The following is a 19676-nucleotide window of genomic DNA, read 5'->3' on the forward strand; positions in this document are numbered from 1 at the left end:
GGTGATGTATGTATTTGTGTAATTAATAAAATATTAAGGTGTGCATGATTATTAGGCAGCTTCATTTCTTCAGGTAAAATAGGCCAAGCAAAAGATTTAACGGACACTGAAAATTAAAAATTGTAAAATGCCTTTCAGATGGATGCAACACTAATAGGTCAACTTTTGAGGCGTTACTACTGGACAATCAAATATTCTGTTGCGAATAGTCAACTGGGGAGCAAAAAGCGCATGGAGTAGAAAAGGCGCAAATTACTGCAAAAGATTTAAATTAAATAGAATTAGAATTAAACGTAGAGTTAAATGTTGAGCTCCCAGGAACCAATCCTCCAGTGCCACCATATTCCACAAGTGCAACCTACCTGGAGTGTTCAGAAGTACAAGGTGCCAAGTGCTCAGAGACATGGCCAAGGTCAGGAAAGCAGAAAAAACGACCACCACTGAATAAGACTCACAGTCAGATATTTCAAAGGTTTTATTGGACAGATTAAATGAGAGTAACTCTTGATGGACCAGATGGATTGGCCCGTAGCTGGATCACTGATGGACACAGCACCACTTCGACTTAGGCTCCAGCAAAGTGGAGGCGGGGACTGTTATGGGCTGCTATCATTAAGAATGAGATAGTTGGACCTTTTCGGGTTGAAGATGGACTGAAACTCAGTTCCCAAAGCTACTGCCAGCTACTTCTTCAAGCAACTGTACAGGAAGAAGCCACATTTTTCAAGAAGGCCATGATCTTTATGCAGGACAATGATCCATCACATGCATCCAAGTACTCCAATGAAATGAGTAAATGAGTAAAATGGCCAAATAATGACCTGGCTCCTTTCCTTACTGACTTGAATCCTATTGAGGACTTGTGGGCCTTTCTAAAACGTTAGATTAACTGTCAGGGAAGACAAAACAGCATTTGGGAAGTTGTAGTTGCTGCTTCAGGGAAAGTTGATAGATCAAGAAACTGACAGACTCTATGGATGGAAGGCTCATGGCAATCATTGAAAAGAAGGGTGGCTATATTGGTTACTAAATATTTTTGAATGGCCAAAAACTTTATTCAATTGTCATTTTTTTGTTGTTATACGTACTCTAAATATTGAGAATAAAAAAGTAATTGGATAGAAATGATTTTGGTAATTTAATTGCCTAATAATTCTGCACACTTATATATTGTCCTGAACAAGACAAAACTCTCATTTCCTTAGATAAACATTCATGTTTGATTTTCAATTACATCTTCAGTTGACTGAGAGCATTGTGTTTGTTCAACAATAAAATGAATCCTGAGGAATACAATTTGCCCAATAATTGTGCATGCAGTGTACATGGACAGAGGAGGATCCACAACGGCATGTGCAAGTCTTTTATTCTTCTGACCACTGAGGTGTACTTGTTAGTTAACAAGTAGGGTCAAGTTCATAATGGTCTGTAATACATTTTTTCCCATGTAGATTTAAATGAGTGTGACAGCAACCCATGCAGTCAAGAGTGTGCCAACGTGTATGGTTCCTACCAGTGTTACTGTCGCCGTGGCTACCAGCTCAATGACATAGATGGCATGACTTGTGAAGGTAAAATGTAACCATTTTAATAGGTGCTTGGAGGAATACATGATAATTTTGAAAAATATTTCACCTTATTCAGTAAGTTCCGTGTGCAGTCTGCTGAAGCAAACTGCATTATATATGAATCAGATGCAAATTTAGTTATCAATCAATCATAAGCTAGAGCTTTATAAGATATACATATTTCAATGTTTCACTTGTTTCCATCTGTCTCTGTCACATTTGTAGATATAGATGAGTGTGCCCTGCCCACTGGAGGTCATATTTGCTCTATCGCTGTCACAACACCCCTGGCAGCTTCTACTGTTCCTGTCCCGTCAGTGGCTACACCTTGGCACCCAATGGGCGCAGCTGTCAAGGTAAGCTGTCCTTACTGTAATGTTACACGTGATGAGTTGCAGGCTTATGTTAATTTTGATACAAGTTATTTTTGAGAATGTTTTGAAATCACGTTTTTCCACTTTTTGTCTTTGCGCTCCCAGATATTGATGAATGCGTGACGGGAACACACACATGCACAGAGAATCAGAGCTGCTTTAATGTACAGGGAGGATTCAGATGCCTGTCCTTTGAGTGTCCAAACAACTACCGGCGCGTTGGAGAGACGTGAGTTTCTTCATTGGGTCTCACACTGCTGCTGAACAGAATCACATTCATTAACAGAAAACAACTTTAAATGTGTCGTCTGTTCCCACAGCAATATGATAATTACTAGACAAACATTAATAATACAACCCTGGACAGAAAACCTCAACACTCACAGAGCATCCACATTCCTCACAGTCAAGAATGGTCATATTTTAGTACAACAGTAAACTATGTCAGGTCTTTTAAACCAATCCTTATTCATATGTATGGTTCAGGCTCTGCATGTCCAGTATGCTCAATGCTGGAATGACTTCAGAAAAGATTTGGCTGTAGCATGGTCTGTTGTTTTAGAATGATCAAATGCGTATGGATATTTTCTCATTAGCTCAATTACAGGGTAGGCTGTGTATGACCACCCTGTGACAGAACTTCTTGCATGATCCTACAGAGGGCACCATGACTGGCCTGTAAAGTATATGCAGCAGACTGATGTTCCTTTCACTGCATGCCATGCACGGCAAATTAAATTTACACCTGGTCTCTCTTTCTTTTTCTCTCTGTGCCTGTTGTGTTTTGTCTTGTCCCGTCCTGCCCTGCCCCTGCCCCCCACTGTTCTCTCTTTGCAGTCGATGTGAACGCTTGCTTTGCAATGAGTCTGTCGAGTGCCTGGCCATGCCCCTGAGAATAACCTTCTACTACCTCACCTTCCCCACCAACATCCCCATCTTCACCAACATCTTCCGCATGGGCCCCACCCACACCGTGGTCGGAGATGACATCCAGATTGCTATCACCACTGGCAACGAGGGTGGTTTCTTCCAGACGGAGCGTGTGCCCACCGGCGGGGTGATGTCAGTGGCAAAGCTCATCAACAAGCCACAGGACTTTGAGCTGTCTCTGGAGCTGAGGCTGCGTCGCTATGGCACGCTCAGCATATACATGGCTAAAGTTTTGGTGTTTGTTACCCAGGAGGAGCCCAGAGTACCTTACAATCCCCTACTAGAATAAACACAAGAGTTATGTAGGGTTACACAAGTTACTACACAATGAAAGGATGTTTCATTTAAATGCATTGTCTCATTGAGAAGACGGAAAAAGTTGATCCTCACAACGCAAAATGCATGCAAGATGCGCATATAGTATGTTCATAGCAAAGCATGGTGAAGACTACTATATGTTGTAAATTATAAATGATTACAGATCATACTACATAGATTAGGTACATATAAATGGAATAAATTGATATTATAAAAACAAAATTTTTCTCTATAAACAAAAATCATTAATGTTTTTTCATTCATGGAATGATGCATTCGAAATGTCGGTAAACTGTATTGGCTAATGGGCTGATTATCCAGGTTGGGCCCCAACCATTGTGGGACCCCTGTTCATGATTCTGTCTTCTTTAAAGAAACAAATTTATTTCATAATATGGATTTTAAAAAAGCCCATTTCAGTTGATATCTTTATTGAGTGCTGTGTATTCTTAAAGTAAAACTTTGATATTTTGGGAAATAGATGAGGAGCTTCACACCACTCTAGTATATAAGTAGAAGTATGAAGCTACCCCCAGCAGCTGATTAACTTAGCTTTGCACAAAGACTGGAAACAGAGGGAAACAGCAAGCCTGGCTCTGTCCAAAGATAACAAGATCAGTCAACATAGCACCTCTATATTTCTCTGATTAACATTTTGTATCTTGTTTGTTTTATCTGTACAAAAAAAGTGTTAAAACAGCAAGCTTGGGGGTTATGTTCCGCACTATTCATTGGCCAGGTGTAGTGATGACAAGACCCCAGGAGGTGTCTTTGGGATGGTATCAATCCACTCATCTAAATCTCAGCAAGAAATTTTAAACTATCCCTTTAAAAAGTTTTTCAATTGATCCAACTATGACAAACAGTGAGTCTGGGGCTTTGAGGGTCACTGGTGGTCCAGGACCATGGTGCAGCTGCCCTCTTTATCCTATCGATTATCCAGCCACGTCTCTACTACATCACTTTCTTTTGTGATAAATTAACACAAAATGACTTTGTGTGACACTAAATGCCCGTTTAAGATGACACATGCTTTTTTAAGAGTAGATATAAAAAAATACAAAATCAGAAGAAAGTACCACAGTTCTAGTAGCACTTTGAATAATCAAATTTTTAATACTAGAATTAAGGATCATTATTCAGCTTTATAAATTAGGTCCAGTTAAATGTATCTTCTTGGAGGTAAGTCATTGTGATAGCCTCTAGGTGGCGTTCTAGGTCAGTGTAAAACATAAAATAGTAGCATAGCAAGTCTGCCTACAACTGAGTGTAATTTGATAATGGTTGCATGATAAAGTCTGACATTTTACAGTATTTTATGGTTTATGTGTTGGATGAACAGTTTTCTATTAAAATTGAAATAGAAATAACACATGTTCAAGTCAAATCCAGTTCTTGATAATGGTTCATTGTGGGGTTTAATCAAATACAGCAAAGGGAGCAGCTGGAATGTGAGGCCAAATCACAGATGAAGGCATGAAGACTTCTTCACATAGTTTCATATTACTATTATTCTGACAGCTTCGGTAAAGAGGAAATCTAATGATACAATCAAATCTCTTCTAAGGCATAGAGTTTATTAAAAGTTAGAGGTACATTCTGTGATCTGACTGAAAAAAGGGTACATGAGGTCTTTACACATACTAGAAGACAACTGCTTTTATTAATAATGTTATTAGTTACGATTAGTTATGATTTTAACGTTTTCCTGCATCAGTAATGTTTGTAAACACAGACACAAACCAGGCTTATTTTTAATCGGCTAAGAAACCCAGTCAAATTTCCCATCTGTAAGTCAAATCCTTCAGTTATATACTACATGTGCATTACCTCAAATTTCACTATTATCCCATAAAGAAATTCCACACCTCCAAATTTCAGTCAAAAATGAGCTGGAGTAGGCTGCATTGTTTGACTGCATTGTTACTTCCACTTCCCAAACATCAGTTACCTTGCACCGCAAATATATCTTTCTGTGGCAGTAATTTTCATGCACATCTCTTCAGCTCCCATTACATTTTAGGCTTAATGTAAAATGCACAGATTTCCACATACTGTGGTGTAAACCCCAGAGCAGACAGATAATCCAAATGAAGGCTGAGTAAGTGACACGCGATGGGATGCAGTGGCAAAGGAGAGGGAAATGTGCACCAGCAGGAGAGAGTATAAATAGTTTGACATGCTGCGAGGCTGCTGCCCGAGGGCTGTGGCTTATAATAACTGTAAATTCAGATGTCCTAGGTTCCTCCTGTCCTGAGCTGTCAGGCCAGCAAGGATGCACTTGGTCCCCAGTGGGGATATCCTTAAAATAAGAATATAGTGGCGCGCAGAAGGTTTTTTCCTCCCCTTTGACATTGAGTTATGGGGCTCTGGGCTCTGGCCGGTGGTCTGAACAATTTGTGGTACAGCAACATCACCGCGCACAGAATGAATGATGCCCTGCAGTGTTTGTGTTGGGGCGTTATCAATGTGCCGACTATAAATAATAATTACCAAAAAAATAAAAGGCCCTACGCTTGACCAGAAGACTTTCATCCAAAAAGTCTGTTTTTCTTTCTGGTCTGAAAGTATTAGGGTTTTTCTCCTGGGCTGGGCCACGTGAGGCATGGAGAGATGAAGAAGACGTGCTTTTATGCGCACATGCACACACATATACACAAGCATGTTTGCATGCAGACTGGTACACATGCACAAATGGACCTATACACACACAAACAGGCATTTTGGGTTTGGACATACACATGCATTAACACACATGGAGTTGTAATTAGCTCCACTTGCTGCCCCTGCTTCATTATCTTCTCGTAAATTTACTCTCTACCCCAACAGAGCTTTCACCTCTTCCTCCTGAGCCCCGCTCGGATCTTTGTGCAGCTCAGGCCATGGTATTATAAACTAGGAGAACATTTTGTGGGTTTGGCCTGGGCCAAAGCAAAACTTGGACCCACCCGCTAATTGCTAATTACAGGCCCCTACCCAGTGGTGGCTTGACTTTTTGTCAGGGGCTTCTCTCCTCGCTCTCTATGGAAGGAGCCCTGCAACCCAAGCTGGGACTGGGCTTTGAGCAACAGCCTATAGGTCTCCTGGGGAGTACCAGAGATCCACGGCCCATGACTCACAATGTGGCTATATGGCTGCCATGCACATTAACTGGACTTATACATGGCAACATGACTGTTTTCATAACCCAGTATAACCGTGCACTGACTTGTCTCCTTTGTGAAGACCAAGTTTAAATTTAACATCTTAGATGTCAAAATCAAGGCTTTTATTTTGTTGCAATAGCTCTCTCATGATCACACATTCCTCATTGTTTCAAAGACAGCCCCTTGATTTATGAGGTTGTTAATGCCTTAGAAACCTCTCTCAAAGTCTTACGAAGCAGACAGGTTGTGAATAGCGATACTTCAGGTGGCGTTAGCTTTAGGAGCCCGTGGAGGCCCTCCATTCCCTCTGACCTGTCACTTATTAGTCTGTGGAATAAACAAAGCCCTAAATAATAGGATGAGAGCTGCCCAGGGGAGAGGCTGGGGAGTTGTCTAGTCATGTTGCTCACAATTTAGGAGTCTTTTAGAACACTCCCTTGCCCCATAAATCCTCCTCAAGAGATTATCTGATGTGAAGCCGGGGATGCTCAGCAAATCCAAATATTTTCCTGAGCAGGTTGTGGATCATTCTCTGTGAGTGTAGTAATTCATTTCCCACACAGCTTGAAATAGTGCATCAGAAAAGCATCAATGGCAGCTCTAGTCTCCACAAGCTACAAAGTTTGGCTTCAGCATGAGCTTTGGCCATTGTTGGTTTATTATGCTTCCAAACCACATAGAATTTGATTGTTTTTGATGTTGACTGCTATATCCAGTATCCCTGCTGTCTTGTTCAGATATTGTTTGTGTAGTGGCCATTGGAGTTGTCCCACTGAGTTCTTGATTACGCAGTGGGTTGCTCCCAAGGATGCCCTGTTATTGTGAGCTTTAAAAACCAAAGGCGGCTAACTCTGAAGTCTTTATATAGACATTACCTAAAGGTCACAGGCCATGTGTGTGTTTGTTTTCTTTTTTTGTGGGTGTGTATGTTTGTTCTCTCCTTTAGAGTGCCGAGGCTTAAACTCTCTGACACCATTCGCTGTATAAAGACATGTCAACCCAATGATGTTGCCTGTGTCCGGGACCCCACACACTCAGTGTCCCACACATTCATCTCCTTGCCCACCTTCAGAGAGTTCACAAAGCCAGAGGGTAAGTATAAGTCTTATTTTTCTGTGAATAATGATGACAAAAATTCTGGAATAAACCAGATGGGCAAGCATGTAGCAATAGCATGAAGAAGGGGGGCATAATGCACTCATGTTTCTATAAAATAAAGTTCCCTGGGGGATAAACAAGTCTTAAAAGAATAATTCATCATTTTGGGAAAGACGCTCATATCTGCTAAGATCGACAGAGGTGAGAGCCAGGCTTGCTGTTTCTCCCTGTTTCCAGTCGTAATGCTAAGTTAAGATAACCAACTGCAGGCTGTTGTCATCCAACTATTGGCAAGAAGGAAAATGTCAAACTATTGCTTTAACACTGTGATTAAAAAATGACTGATTGTCTAAGCCCCTAAAAAATGTATTCTACATATCCTTCTACTCTATATTTTCACTAATCCACAAAGGCCCATGTATGAGCTTCATTTATGACAGAACGTTGTGTTAAAATCTTTGGAAACAACAAATTTGAGGACAGCATGATAACTTGTGTTTTTTAGTGTCAGCATGGTCCTCTGCTTTTTTTCTCTCCTCTAGCTCTACTTTATCTCCCTAAATCTCTGAGCTCCCATCAAATGCATTTCCCTGCAGTTGTCACAATCCATATGACTACCTCTGACCTCTAAATTAGCTATTCCATGATGCTCTCCATGCCGTCCAGGCTTGGCTAGCCCACACTAGAGAGTAAGTGCCATGCTGGTTGGATATGAGTAACCACGGTAATCACTTGCAGACAGTGACAGCTGACAAGCATCTATTGGCCGGCATGCAGTGCATATTTCAGACACACTCATGCTCAACGTCACGGGGAGTTAAGCTCTTGTCATTTCTCATAAGCTCTGAGTTGGGGTGTAAAGGACTCGAGGCCCTTCAGATGAACAACAGTACTGAAAAGCTTCAACCTTCCTGTGACCCTCTCCGTGTACAATAAACACAGACCTTTCAATCTACCATTTTATTGTCTTTCTCTTGGAAACAAGAAAAGAAACGAAGAGCAAAAGTTGGTACAGGCTTGGCGGTGCAATCCCAGTGTCATTATGAGGATTTAGGCTCCAAAAGCTTTTTGTGTCTAATTGTTATCTCCCAACAGAGATTGTTTTCCTGAGAACCACGGTGCCAGCTTACGGGTCCTATCACTTAGGCAGTTACGACGTCAAATTTGACATCCTGGAGGGCAACGTGGAGAACGCATTCGACATTATCAAGCGGGTAGAGAATGGAATGTATGTGGGTGAGTACAGGAATTTTAATTTGCTTTGTGTGTTGTGATGTCTGGATGAACCAACCTAATGCAAACATTTGACAATAGCAGCTTCAACACGCAGCCTGTACCACCCAACAGCTCCAGCCTAGGAGAAATTGCATTTTTGTTTTGAAAAAGGTGGCAGTTAATTTTACATTTTGAAATATATGCAGTATGTGTGTGTTTTTTTTGTTTTTTACAAATCAGACTTGCATGTGCACATTGAGAAGGGACACAAAGCGCAAAAATCTCCCATAAGGAATGTCTGGACACCCTGACATAAGTACATCTGACAAGGCCCGTTATGGTCTTTGCAGTGCGGTGGCATCATGTAGCTGTCATCATCTTCATGGGGGCGCTTGCTGTCTGGGTCTTTGGAGAGTTGTCCTCTGAGTGGCTCTTTGAGACAGACAAAGACTTGTTTCTGTCTCACCAAATATTTGGCATCAATTTAAACAGTCTTGCGGTTAAACAAAGTACCATTTAATTCACTTATCTATGGCTAAGCTTATCCCACAGAGATCATTACTTTTCACAATAAGTTATGGCAGTCTAAATGTACAGGAATAGAGTGTAAAAATCTACATGTGTGTATTCACATGCACGTATGCATGAGTGATTGCAGTTGACAAGCAGTTCATCATAACTACCTGCTCAGCGACCACCAGCATGCAAAAAAATGCTCTGCATTAGTTCAAGTAGGAGCACCATCTCCAGTGGTGTGTAACAACAACATATGTTTGGGTAGAAGCCATTCCCATCCTTTAGGCTGGTGGTGACCCAAGGCTGATGCACGCCTGTGGGAGAGCTGAACTGAGCCTTGGCCTTCGGTGGATGAGGGTGTTGTGAGCCCAAGAATGACACATTATTGGGCCTTCTAGGTGTTTTTGTTTTGGTTTTGTGCTGAGATGCAGGCGGTGTAGTAGTGGAAGGACAGCGTCTTTTTCTTCTCTCACTGATGGATGAAGGGATGGCTTGTCAGTGTGCACATCTGTCTTTACCGAATGAAAGGGAGGAGAGAGTGTGTGACTGTCACTGGTTAAGGGCTGGATTGTGGCCGCACGCAAGTGTTCCTCTCTTGTACACTAGTGTAGAAACAGATGTGTGCTTATCAAACGTAACCAAATTCACAAATACATGAGAGAAAAATGTTTATAACCAGCAATAATTCACATACTTCACTGTTAAAGCAGTTAGAATTATTCTGCACTGGCTTCTAATGGTATGTTTTTGTTGGAATGTACAACGGTGTAATTCTGCATGAGCGATAAGCCTTATTTTGTAATATATTGTCTACTGTGTGTGTCTGTGTGCGTGTGTGTAAAGAGGATTTAGGAGAAATTCCCTGTTTATAGTGGTGCTCATTTGCAGGGGCAAGTATGTATGTGTGTGTGTGCAAGGGAGGGAGAAAGAATAAAATTGCAGAGAGAGAAACACAATGTGAGAGAATGTGATTCAATGAAAGAGGAAAGAGAGAGAGAAAATATGTGCAGAAGTAATCCTGGGCGCTTTGCTTCATGTGGTTAAATGTATTGTTCCATTTCCCCACGCTAGGCCTCAGTGTCTCGCCGAGCATTAGAGCACTTAAACTGACGACCACATGAAAGGCATGTTTGTGAGGAGCCACTTCTCTCCCAAACCCATTGGATGCTTATTGGATGCAGCTCTTGCATGTTAGCACCAGTTGCCCATCACATATCCAAATTGAGGCCCTGTGCACTGGAGCCTTTGGTCACTGACTGCTCGCTGTGAAGTGTGGCGTCCACGGTGCAATGAAGGCCCTCTCGGTTTTATTTAGTGGGTTGTGCTGCTGGTGCTTTGGCCCACAGATGCTGCTCTTGCGTAACCATTGTATGAGGCTCGCTGACGTGTCACTTAAGGAAGCTTAGTTTCCAGTATCTCTAGTGTCTCAGTGGTATTACAGCTTGGTGGGATGTGAAGAGTAGCAGACATTGAGGCTCCACTAATGAACAAGTGCGTGAACTCAAACTAACTTTGGTCATTATTTTTGGCCGCTGTTTGTGTTTTTGAAAAGGACAAAAGAGGCAATTAGGACTCCTCAGAATCCGTTGCATATTTGAAAAATTGATTCTTAAAAGGCTTGATTGGCTTGATTGTGGTTTGATTTAAAACCACACACACACACACACACACACACACACACACACACCTATATACTACTACACTAAATAGTGTTAGATTTGAACATTCTTTCCTAGTTCTTCGTCATCCATCAGTGGCTTTCCCAGCACTGTCATATCTGGAAGACAACACTGACAGCCTTAGGCATCTGTGCAAACACAACCGGCCTTCAGCACTTGGAAAACATGATCAGAATGAATCAAACACTTACAGATTCCGATGACGACCACAGTAGCACAGCAGCGACCACACAAAGTCCCAGCAGGTAAGTAGAAACACAACAGATCCACCCAAGTGATATACATCATCTGCACAGCAAAGACAACATTTGTGACACATCATACACATATTTGGAAACACAAACAGTGAAGGAATGCATTACTCATTCTAACACTGTCATCCACATTTTATTAGGGACAGGCTGTTTGAATAGGGTTGATAGTGGGATGATTGATTTTGGCGGTAAGCAGGTGGATGTATGAGTCCTCCCTTTGAAAATACTGAACAACACTGTGGTCTCTGCTGGAAGCTTGAGCTCAGTCTGGGTCTCTCACCTCTGACAACATGCTGGTGGTTTGATTATCTTTCAGTGACATACATCATTGTGGGGATCAATATTGTCTTTGATCTCTCCCACTGAGGGTTCCACAGGCTAGTCTAGCTTTTTTGCTTCCATGTATTGTGGTTGGTTTGCTGAGCATGGTTGCATTTTTTGAGCTTTGCTTAATCAGTTACATGCTTTATGTGGTGAAAAGATGTGACAGCCCACCAATCCAACTTATTCCTGTTCAACATGCAAAGTATGAAGTTAACAAAAGCAACAACAAATCAGTAAATATATGTCTAGACAATGTGTGACTTTTACTTAAGTCAGCCAGCTGGCTGACAAGTACCATCGTGTGAATTGAACATATAATACAATCAGTAACCAACTGTGGAATCAAACAGTCAGCACATGTTTAGTCATCCCTTGAATGTGTCCAAATGACTCCTCTATATGAGTAATTATTTGTCATGGAAGGATTTTATCACTGCTGTCTGATTCCTTTTAGCATGAAAACTGATTTTTTAAATGTAGGATTTAGGTTTATGTTACTGGACAGCAACAGACAATACAGTATCGTCTCTTCATGACTCATACCCACCCTCTCGAGAAACTGTAAGTCTAAGATGCCACAGCTAAATTCCGTTCATTTTTGAAATGCAGGTGGAAATATGCCTGTGTGGTTTATATCCTGTGCAGAGAATAAATACCTTTTGCATTGCCATTGGCACAGGGCTGGCAGCCAGTGAGGCAGACAGTAAGATGAATTGAAGAGGATGTGGACAGTTTGCAACTATGCAGGTAGTCATGGTCGTCAGTGCAGCCGTCCACAGTGGCTGGTGGAATGTGAGCCTACTGTGTGAGACATGACTACTTGGAGCTTGTGGCTCTGGCTTGTGGCTGTGCTGGTAAGGAGTTGAGGACAGCCGTGGAGATAAGCAGGCAACTAGCTCCTCAAGTTTGACTGTCATTTGAATGAATCATGACATGTCAGCAGCAGGGCCCACCAGAGTGCGCCAAACCCATAAGGAATCTTTTTCTCCCCCACAAGAGATTAGTACAGCTAATCAAAACAGGTTCTTCTCCACCCAACAACCGCTCAGCCAAACACACAACGCTCCCCTCGGTGGTCCTCAACCAACAATGTACTGATGAAGAGATACTAATGTAGATATGTCACACTCCCAGAGACACTGTAAAAAAAACACTGTTATGTACATGTACACATATAGTACATATTACTTGCAATAAAACTGTCTATAGTAATAATCAGATACACTTATCTCTCTCGGTTTGGCGATCTATTTAATTTATACTTGTCATTACTCTTCGCTGTCTGGCACTGTGATTTTAAGAAAATGTAACTCTGTTTACGTAATTGCTCAAGTCACAAAATGATCCATTTTGTTCTGATCCATGTTAATGCAGTAACATTCCAAAGTAGATAGCAAAGGACTTAAACAGATTATCAAGATGCTGTATACTTTTTTCTCCTGATTTAAAATGCAAACAAAGCAGGTTTTCAACTCATATCCATACGGTTTAGTCTACATTGTCAAGTCTATTTTCTACTCCTTAGTTATGGGTCTTAGCTTTGAAAGGTCACTTGCAATATAGTGCAAAGGTTGTGGTAAAGATAATGGTGCATGTTATGTCATCTCAGCTGCTCTGGCCCACAAATGCTAAAACAGAAAGTCCAAGAAAAGAACCAACCATTTCCCTATGGCTACTTTTCAATGATGTCACTACAGTGAGTGACACTGTCCAACAATGACCCACGGGCCATTTGAGAGATCTGTAACTATGACTTGCTGTTAATTGACCTTAAAATATCAAGCCACATATGCTGGCCTTTCAGAACCAGAACAGGAGTGGGAAGGGCACCCACACCCTCTTTGCAGTGGTCAGAGTTGTGTTTGGACAGCCTGACTGGTCATCTTTGTACCAGTGACCAGTGAAAAGGCTGTAAACGCAAGATCTGGCCCCTGAGGGGCCTGTACCCTCAATCTTCATACATTGGGTTATGTTACCAATTTAACTGGATTATATTTCAGCCATGCTGATGGGTTATCAAAGCTGAAATTGGTTGCTTTGCTAATGGGGTAACAAGGGAGCTAGTTAGCAATTTCTTTGGCATGTCTCCTAGCTTTTATGGACTTACGGAGAAAATGTTTCAGGCAGTAAAAAAGAACCCTTGAACAAGAAACCACTCTTTGCTGTCTTTATGTTTATGCCAGTAGAGCTCAGCTGTATATCAGTGACATGAATACAAAACATACAACAGTTATAGCCACAATAATGATGAAGAATGCCCTCCAGTACCCTCTTTGCATACTGGAACTTTGTACACCACCTGGATACTGTCCAGCTATTTCACTGTAGTGAGCATGCATAGTGCCACAACCAGTGTGTCATTATACAATACTGTGGTGAGGCCAATGCATATTTTTCATTTGTCTCTGGTGTTAAACCCGTTCATTTTGGATTTTGTCACACACTTCCTCACTGAGTTGTAGAAACCAGAAAACCCTGAAATTGTACTGTTTACATGTAACCCTTCAATATTGCAGCCGTCATGACCATGAAGGATGACAAATGCCTTCTGGCATTTGCTGTCTCTGCTACTAGCATGCATTTATTTAAGGCTGTTTTATACTTAAGGGGCTACTTTATGGTGTGGCTGAATGTTTTGGAGAATGAACAGATTGTACAGCTGTTTGTTTGATGGTGGCTGTTCAAGCCAGCACAGTCACCTTTGCACCCTGTGGCAGATCCCTCAGTGAGATGGAAAGACACCACAGACCTTTCCAGCACTACAACTTGATCTCCTGCTTGGGTACTTCAGGCCTCAGATGACTTGACCTTGCAACCCAGTCACAAGGCAAATTGTCAGCTGTAGGGTTTTGAAAACCTTCCCTTGTTTATTTATATGAATCTCAGGTTGTATGGTAGCCAATCAATGTCAACCTGTTTTGTAGCTGTTGGCTTTTTGCCTTACAGCCTGGATGAAATGTTAAAGATGAGTATGCGGTTGTGGTTTCACCTCAAGTTCACTGTGAGTATGTTGAGACCCAGCTGTTAGCTGATGCTTTCCCCTCATTGAGGATACCACTGTACTTTTGATGGGAAGCTTACAGAAACACAGAGTCATCATGGTCACATACTCTGACTTTAATATCAAGCTCTTTTGCAGAATTGGGCACATGAGTCACATAATTACCTTTTACTTCATACAAACCACTACAAACCACTATGGTAACTGTAATACATGTTACAGTTTACGATACACTCCTTGGTCTGTTATCACGCCCAATAGTGTCACAGATTCCAAAATTTGAGGTAAAGAAAACTGAAGTGTGTTTTGTATTACATTTTCAAATCATTAACAGTGAACTGAACAATTGAATTTGGTGATTTGGAAAATCCATTGAACACTATAACATATTTTTGTTCCTAAAAGCACAGTTGTGCCATCTGCATGTGCTAATTAGACCACAAACAAATTTACAAAACACTAATGGTGGGCCTCAGACACATTCCACATATTGCACTATTTAAATGTCCTTAATAAATTTTCGTTTTGGACGTGATATGTCTGTGTTTTCCCTTTTTATTCATGCGGTAAAATTGTTTAGCTTTTTTATGTAGAAACAATATTAAGGATTTTTAGTCAAAAACTTACCCTCAATTGACCCTGATTATACTGTGTTTAGTTCTCGTTAGCTATAGGCCACACTTTCTGCAATTAAAAAAAACCTTAATGTGGACTGAAACCCATCTGTCTTTGCAGTGGTCCATATTGAGCTCATAATGATATCTTACTCATCTTCATTGTGTGCTTGCTCAACACAGCACTAAAGCTTTTGAAGTGATTTTGTTTGATTTAAATACACGGACACAAACCTTCTGAACTCACTTTGAGTTTGCGTCGGTCAACTCAGAGTTGTGTGCCATCTCAGTTGGCTTGCGCCTGAAAACAAAAAAAAAATCTCTTTTTCCATGTCAGTTATTCTCTTAATGTTGCGGCTGTTGTTAGGTTTAAGTAAAGGTTAGCTCTTTCTGATGGCGCTGACGCTTTGGAAACAATAAAATCTCAGTCCTGCTCCCCTCCGTCTGGTGTCACTATGCAACAGAGTCCCAAAACACCAAAACAAGGGGCAACCCTGGTAGAAGTGGGCCCCATCCACACTCCTTGAAGTGCTTATCGCTGGAATCTGCTGGAATCTCTTGTGTGCCCACAGATTCGACTTCAGGAGGGACGAAAAGTGACAGAGAGACAGAAACAGCAGTTCAAGCTCCTATTGCTTGCCCCTCCCAGAGTTAAAGATGGATTCCTGGAGGAATGCCTGCATGGCTGTATCGCGTGACTGCGACTGCTCCCCTCCATCAAACACATGGGACTCATTTACCCTTGTGGGCCACAATGATGGTGCCACAAACACCAGGCCCCCTCAGGAAGGGAATAGAAGGGAGGAAGAGAAGGAGGAGAATGAGTGGGTGGGGGGATCATACAATGCCAGTGTCCCAAAGGACGGCGCACATGGTGCATAATGGTCTCATCATTTGTCCTGTGGTGAACAATGACCAAATAGTTTTTACTGCACTATTACAAGTACCACAGAAAGAGGCCTCATAATTCAGACCGATTGAGTCAGTGATCTATTGTCATTTTGATCCATGTTGAGTTAAACTCTTGAGTCATCACGATCAAAGCTAGAACACTTTAGTAACTCAGTTATGGATAAGTGATTTAAGGATTAAATGAGAATAAAACGACAGAGGAGGGTTGAAGGTGTGATAGGAGTACAGCGTGGTGATTGTGCTGTCTGACTGCACTCTGGCGATGGCTGTTCAAACAGGCCAGAGCTGAAATGTCACCAGCCCTCTGCAGAGAAAAGGCCTGCTGACAGCCTGTATAAACACTGGCATTTTTTCCCCCCTGTAATCGCATGTTCACTTAAAAAGAGCACCCAATGAATTCCATTGGCATTTAGTAATGCTCTGTTGCAGTACGTTTATTCTCCCATCTGTTTTACCATGATAGAGGGTGTCTCTTGTCCATGGAGAGGGTGGAAGTGAGAGGGAAGAAAACAACACCACACTTTATGTGAATACCCATCCAAATACACAAGCAGATATGATATTACATTTAAAGACAGGAAGCTTTGCAGTGATGTCGGCAAGTGACAGACAGGGAGGCCACCTAGTTTAATCTTAGGTAACCTTTGAATCCCTGCCCCATGGGGAATAGAACTTTATAAATAATTTGCTAAAATCATTGCTTAATAATAGAGCAGTTAGAGTTGGGGTCAGTATTCACTGGAACAATTTTCTGCCAAAGAATTTGTCTCTATGAAACCTGCTGACAAAATTTGTCTGTGGATTATCCTTACCATAACATCTTGTTTACAAGAGCAAAATAAGCACATCAACAACAGGGAGTCATTAACTCAATTTCACTTTACAACCTGTTGTAATGTGAAATGCGTCCCGTTTAGACAGCATGTGACATTGTTTTTGAACAGATACTTTACTGTTGACTGAAAACAGGTAATTTTTTTAATGCATTGAGCATCACAAACAGAAATTCCATTGTCCTCAATTGTATTAGGGTGGCAGCAGAAGTTAAAGCCAAAACTGCTGCATTGCTAGATACCACTAGCAGTAATTGAGAAAAAGGCGTAATAGTGGCTAACTGCTGCTCTATCAGGGAATCAAGCAGTACGCTTACGAAGAAACAAAAAATTGTCAAATTTATTTTGTTGTCTGTGAAACTAACCAAAGATTGACAACCAAACATGTCACTGATGTTGTCATGTTGTCATGTTGTTTCACTGCTTTTTGTTTCATTCTCCTGTCTATATTTACTAGTTATTGTCACTGATAGTGTTTTTCATTGTCACTTTTAGGTGTTGTTCGCCAGGTAAAGTCTCTGATTGGTCCATTGACTACAGTATTGAAACTGTCCATGGGAAATATGACTGGCGACTCCGGCCAGAACATCATCAACGTTCATGTCTTCGTCTCCGAGTTCTGGTTCTGAGAGGTGTATGCCAAATTTTACCACATTGAAACATCCATTGTCAACACTGTCCACATTGGTTTTGTTAAATCAATGCATAGATCAGTGTCAAAGTTGTATTGTTATGTTTGATTACTTTTGACAGTTTCTGAGATGAAAGGCTACTAGCTGCTTTTGATGAGAGCACTATACTTTGTTTTGATGATAAGCTTGTTTTTAAATTGAAAGTGCATGCATTTGGAAAGGTCATTAAAAGATATGATTCATTCAACAATATTCTTTTCATGACATTATAAGCCTTTGTTTTTGTACCATTCACTTTTCCTTTCTTACTGTGTGCATTGGATGAGGTATTTTTTTCTATGGAATAAACAATATTTTAGTTACAGTTTTTGTATTTTCTCCCAGTAACATGTTGAATTTAATTTTTATTGCAGAATTTACAAGAGTGGGTTTGGTGAGTTAATAAAAAAAGAGAAAAATATCTCTATGTATATGTTTTCAAAGCCATAAAAAAGATATGGCTGCATATATACTGTTATATCATATAATGAGTGTGCTCAGCAGCCAGTGGGTCATTTTTTGCCAGCTTCAGTTTCAATTTCACTTTCATAATGGTAACAGGAAAAGGAACATTGCCAGCTAACTGTGCAAAGTGCAATTTACGCAGGTGAAGAGATACGGAAAACAGTTATTTTATGGAGGAGGATTATATTTCTCACAATATGATGAAGTTCAGGATGGAGTATCAAAATCCGGACCATGTGAAACTCATGCATTGGCCCCTTCAGATCATGCAACTACTTCCTCAGGTCTGTTTTCAGCAGCAAAATCTGCTTCTACTAGCACTAGCTGGTTGCCATAGAGTGGGTAACATTAGCTATTCCCTCACCAAGACAGCAATCCAGTTTTTCACAGGTTTTACAAAGTAAGTCCTAATGTCTGTATATACGCATTCATCTGGTCTATAGCCTTTTTGATACGTACAAATTCCTGAGTAGTTGCCAAAGAATGAATCTAGAGCTAACTGCTAAATAATAAGGCTAACAACTAGTTTTTGAATAACTGGGCTATGTCCAAAATCACTCCCTATTTTGTATTTAGTACACTAGATTACGGCAGAGGTAATTGTGTCCAAATTCTGTGAGGAATTTTGTGCATTACCTAGTGCTCTCAAAATTCCACTGCCAAATCACATGGCATGCCATATTTACTACATTTTGCTAACAATGCAGTGCTTTGTACTTGATAGATAGTACAAAATGTTGGTCAGTGATGACCTTTACAGACTTTGCAATGCCCTTTACAATGTAAACATATGTGAAATATGTTTTCATTAGTAATTCAATATAATTTTAGGTGTACCCTGGTCATGAAAACATCATGACTTGTGCAATACCCTGGATGGAGTCATAATCAAATGATAGGAAACTTGATTAAGATCATTTAGACATGTCAATATTAGCCAACAAACAGAGACATGCAAATAGAACTATCTCAAGGTCTATTCAATGCGGTCTGTGGAACATCAGTTTCCATGGTGACATTTAGAACATTCTGTTTATTTTGCACCCAATGATATCTGTTGAGGGGCAGTAAAGACGTATGTTAACACTGTGTCCTCAGAATGCCCTCACTTTGTTAGGATGTACATAAGCTTCAACTCAAGATACTCTGTGCATGCATATAAACACAATGACTGTGGGTTTCACTCATGGTCTGTTTGTCATCCTGGGAGCTAGGGGAGGTCAGAAAAGCCTCTTTGGCAGAGTAACTGAGAAGGGGAACAAGGTGGCAGCAGTAGTTAAATACTATGGACATGGTTACCAGCAACTACATTACTAATTACATTTATCAGTGAACCAGAACTTCTCTCTCCATCAAACATGGGGCGGGGGGGACATCATACAGAAAGTGAGCTCGGCACATGTCAGTAACGGCCTAACTATGAGACTGTAATCATCACTGTGGCCAGGCCCAGCCAAAAACCTCCCAACGCTTCAAAGACAATGGAGGAGGAGGAGACGCATACATCAGGATCTCAAGTCGTCTGCAGTGATGAATTTTAAGGCTCTACTGAAGAGGGATATCCTCTGCAGAGGAAATAGAGGCCAGCAGGTCAGCCTTGTGGTCTAAGAAAAGAATGAAAAAAGAAGGCAGATATGCTGTTTGTGTGTGTGTGTGTGTGTGTGTGTGTGTGTGTGAGCCCTAAAACCATGCTTTTAGCCAATGCTTGATATGGTACATGTTTTCTAATGCAATTTTCTACCTTATTTACTTACTAAT

General features: G+C 41.0%; 1 protein-coding gene across 1 annotated transcript in view; it reads left to right on the plus strand.

Annotated features, from left to right (window-relative positions):
* The window catches only part of fbln1 (fibulin 1), a 36779-nt gene extending 18915 nt beyond the window's left edge, over positions 1-17864 (plus strand). The window contains 7 exon segments of the mRNA XM_038707183.1: positions 1452-1571; positions 1794-1832; positions 1835-1924; positions 2048-2171; positions 7283-7428; positions 8530-8670; positions 17278-17864. Coding sequence (XP_038563111.1) covers positions 1452-1571; positions 1794-1832; positions 1835-1924; positions 2048-2171; positions 7283-7428; positions 8530-8670; positions 17278-17411 — 794 coding nt within the window. The 3' untranslated portion in view covers positions 17412-17864.
* The last annotated feature ends 1812 nt before the right edge of the window (positions 17865-19676 follow it).

Source organism: Micropterus salmoides, unplaced genomic scaffold, assembly GCF_014851395.1.
Source record: "Micropterus salmoides isolate LMB-PRFRI ecotype aquatic unplaced genomic scaffold, ASM1485139v1 Ms_hic_scaffold_8, whole genome shotgun sequence".
NCBI lineage: Eukaryota > Metazoa > Chordata > Actinopteri > Centrarchiformes > Centrarchidae > Micropterus > Micropterus salmoides.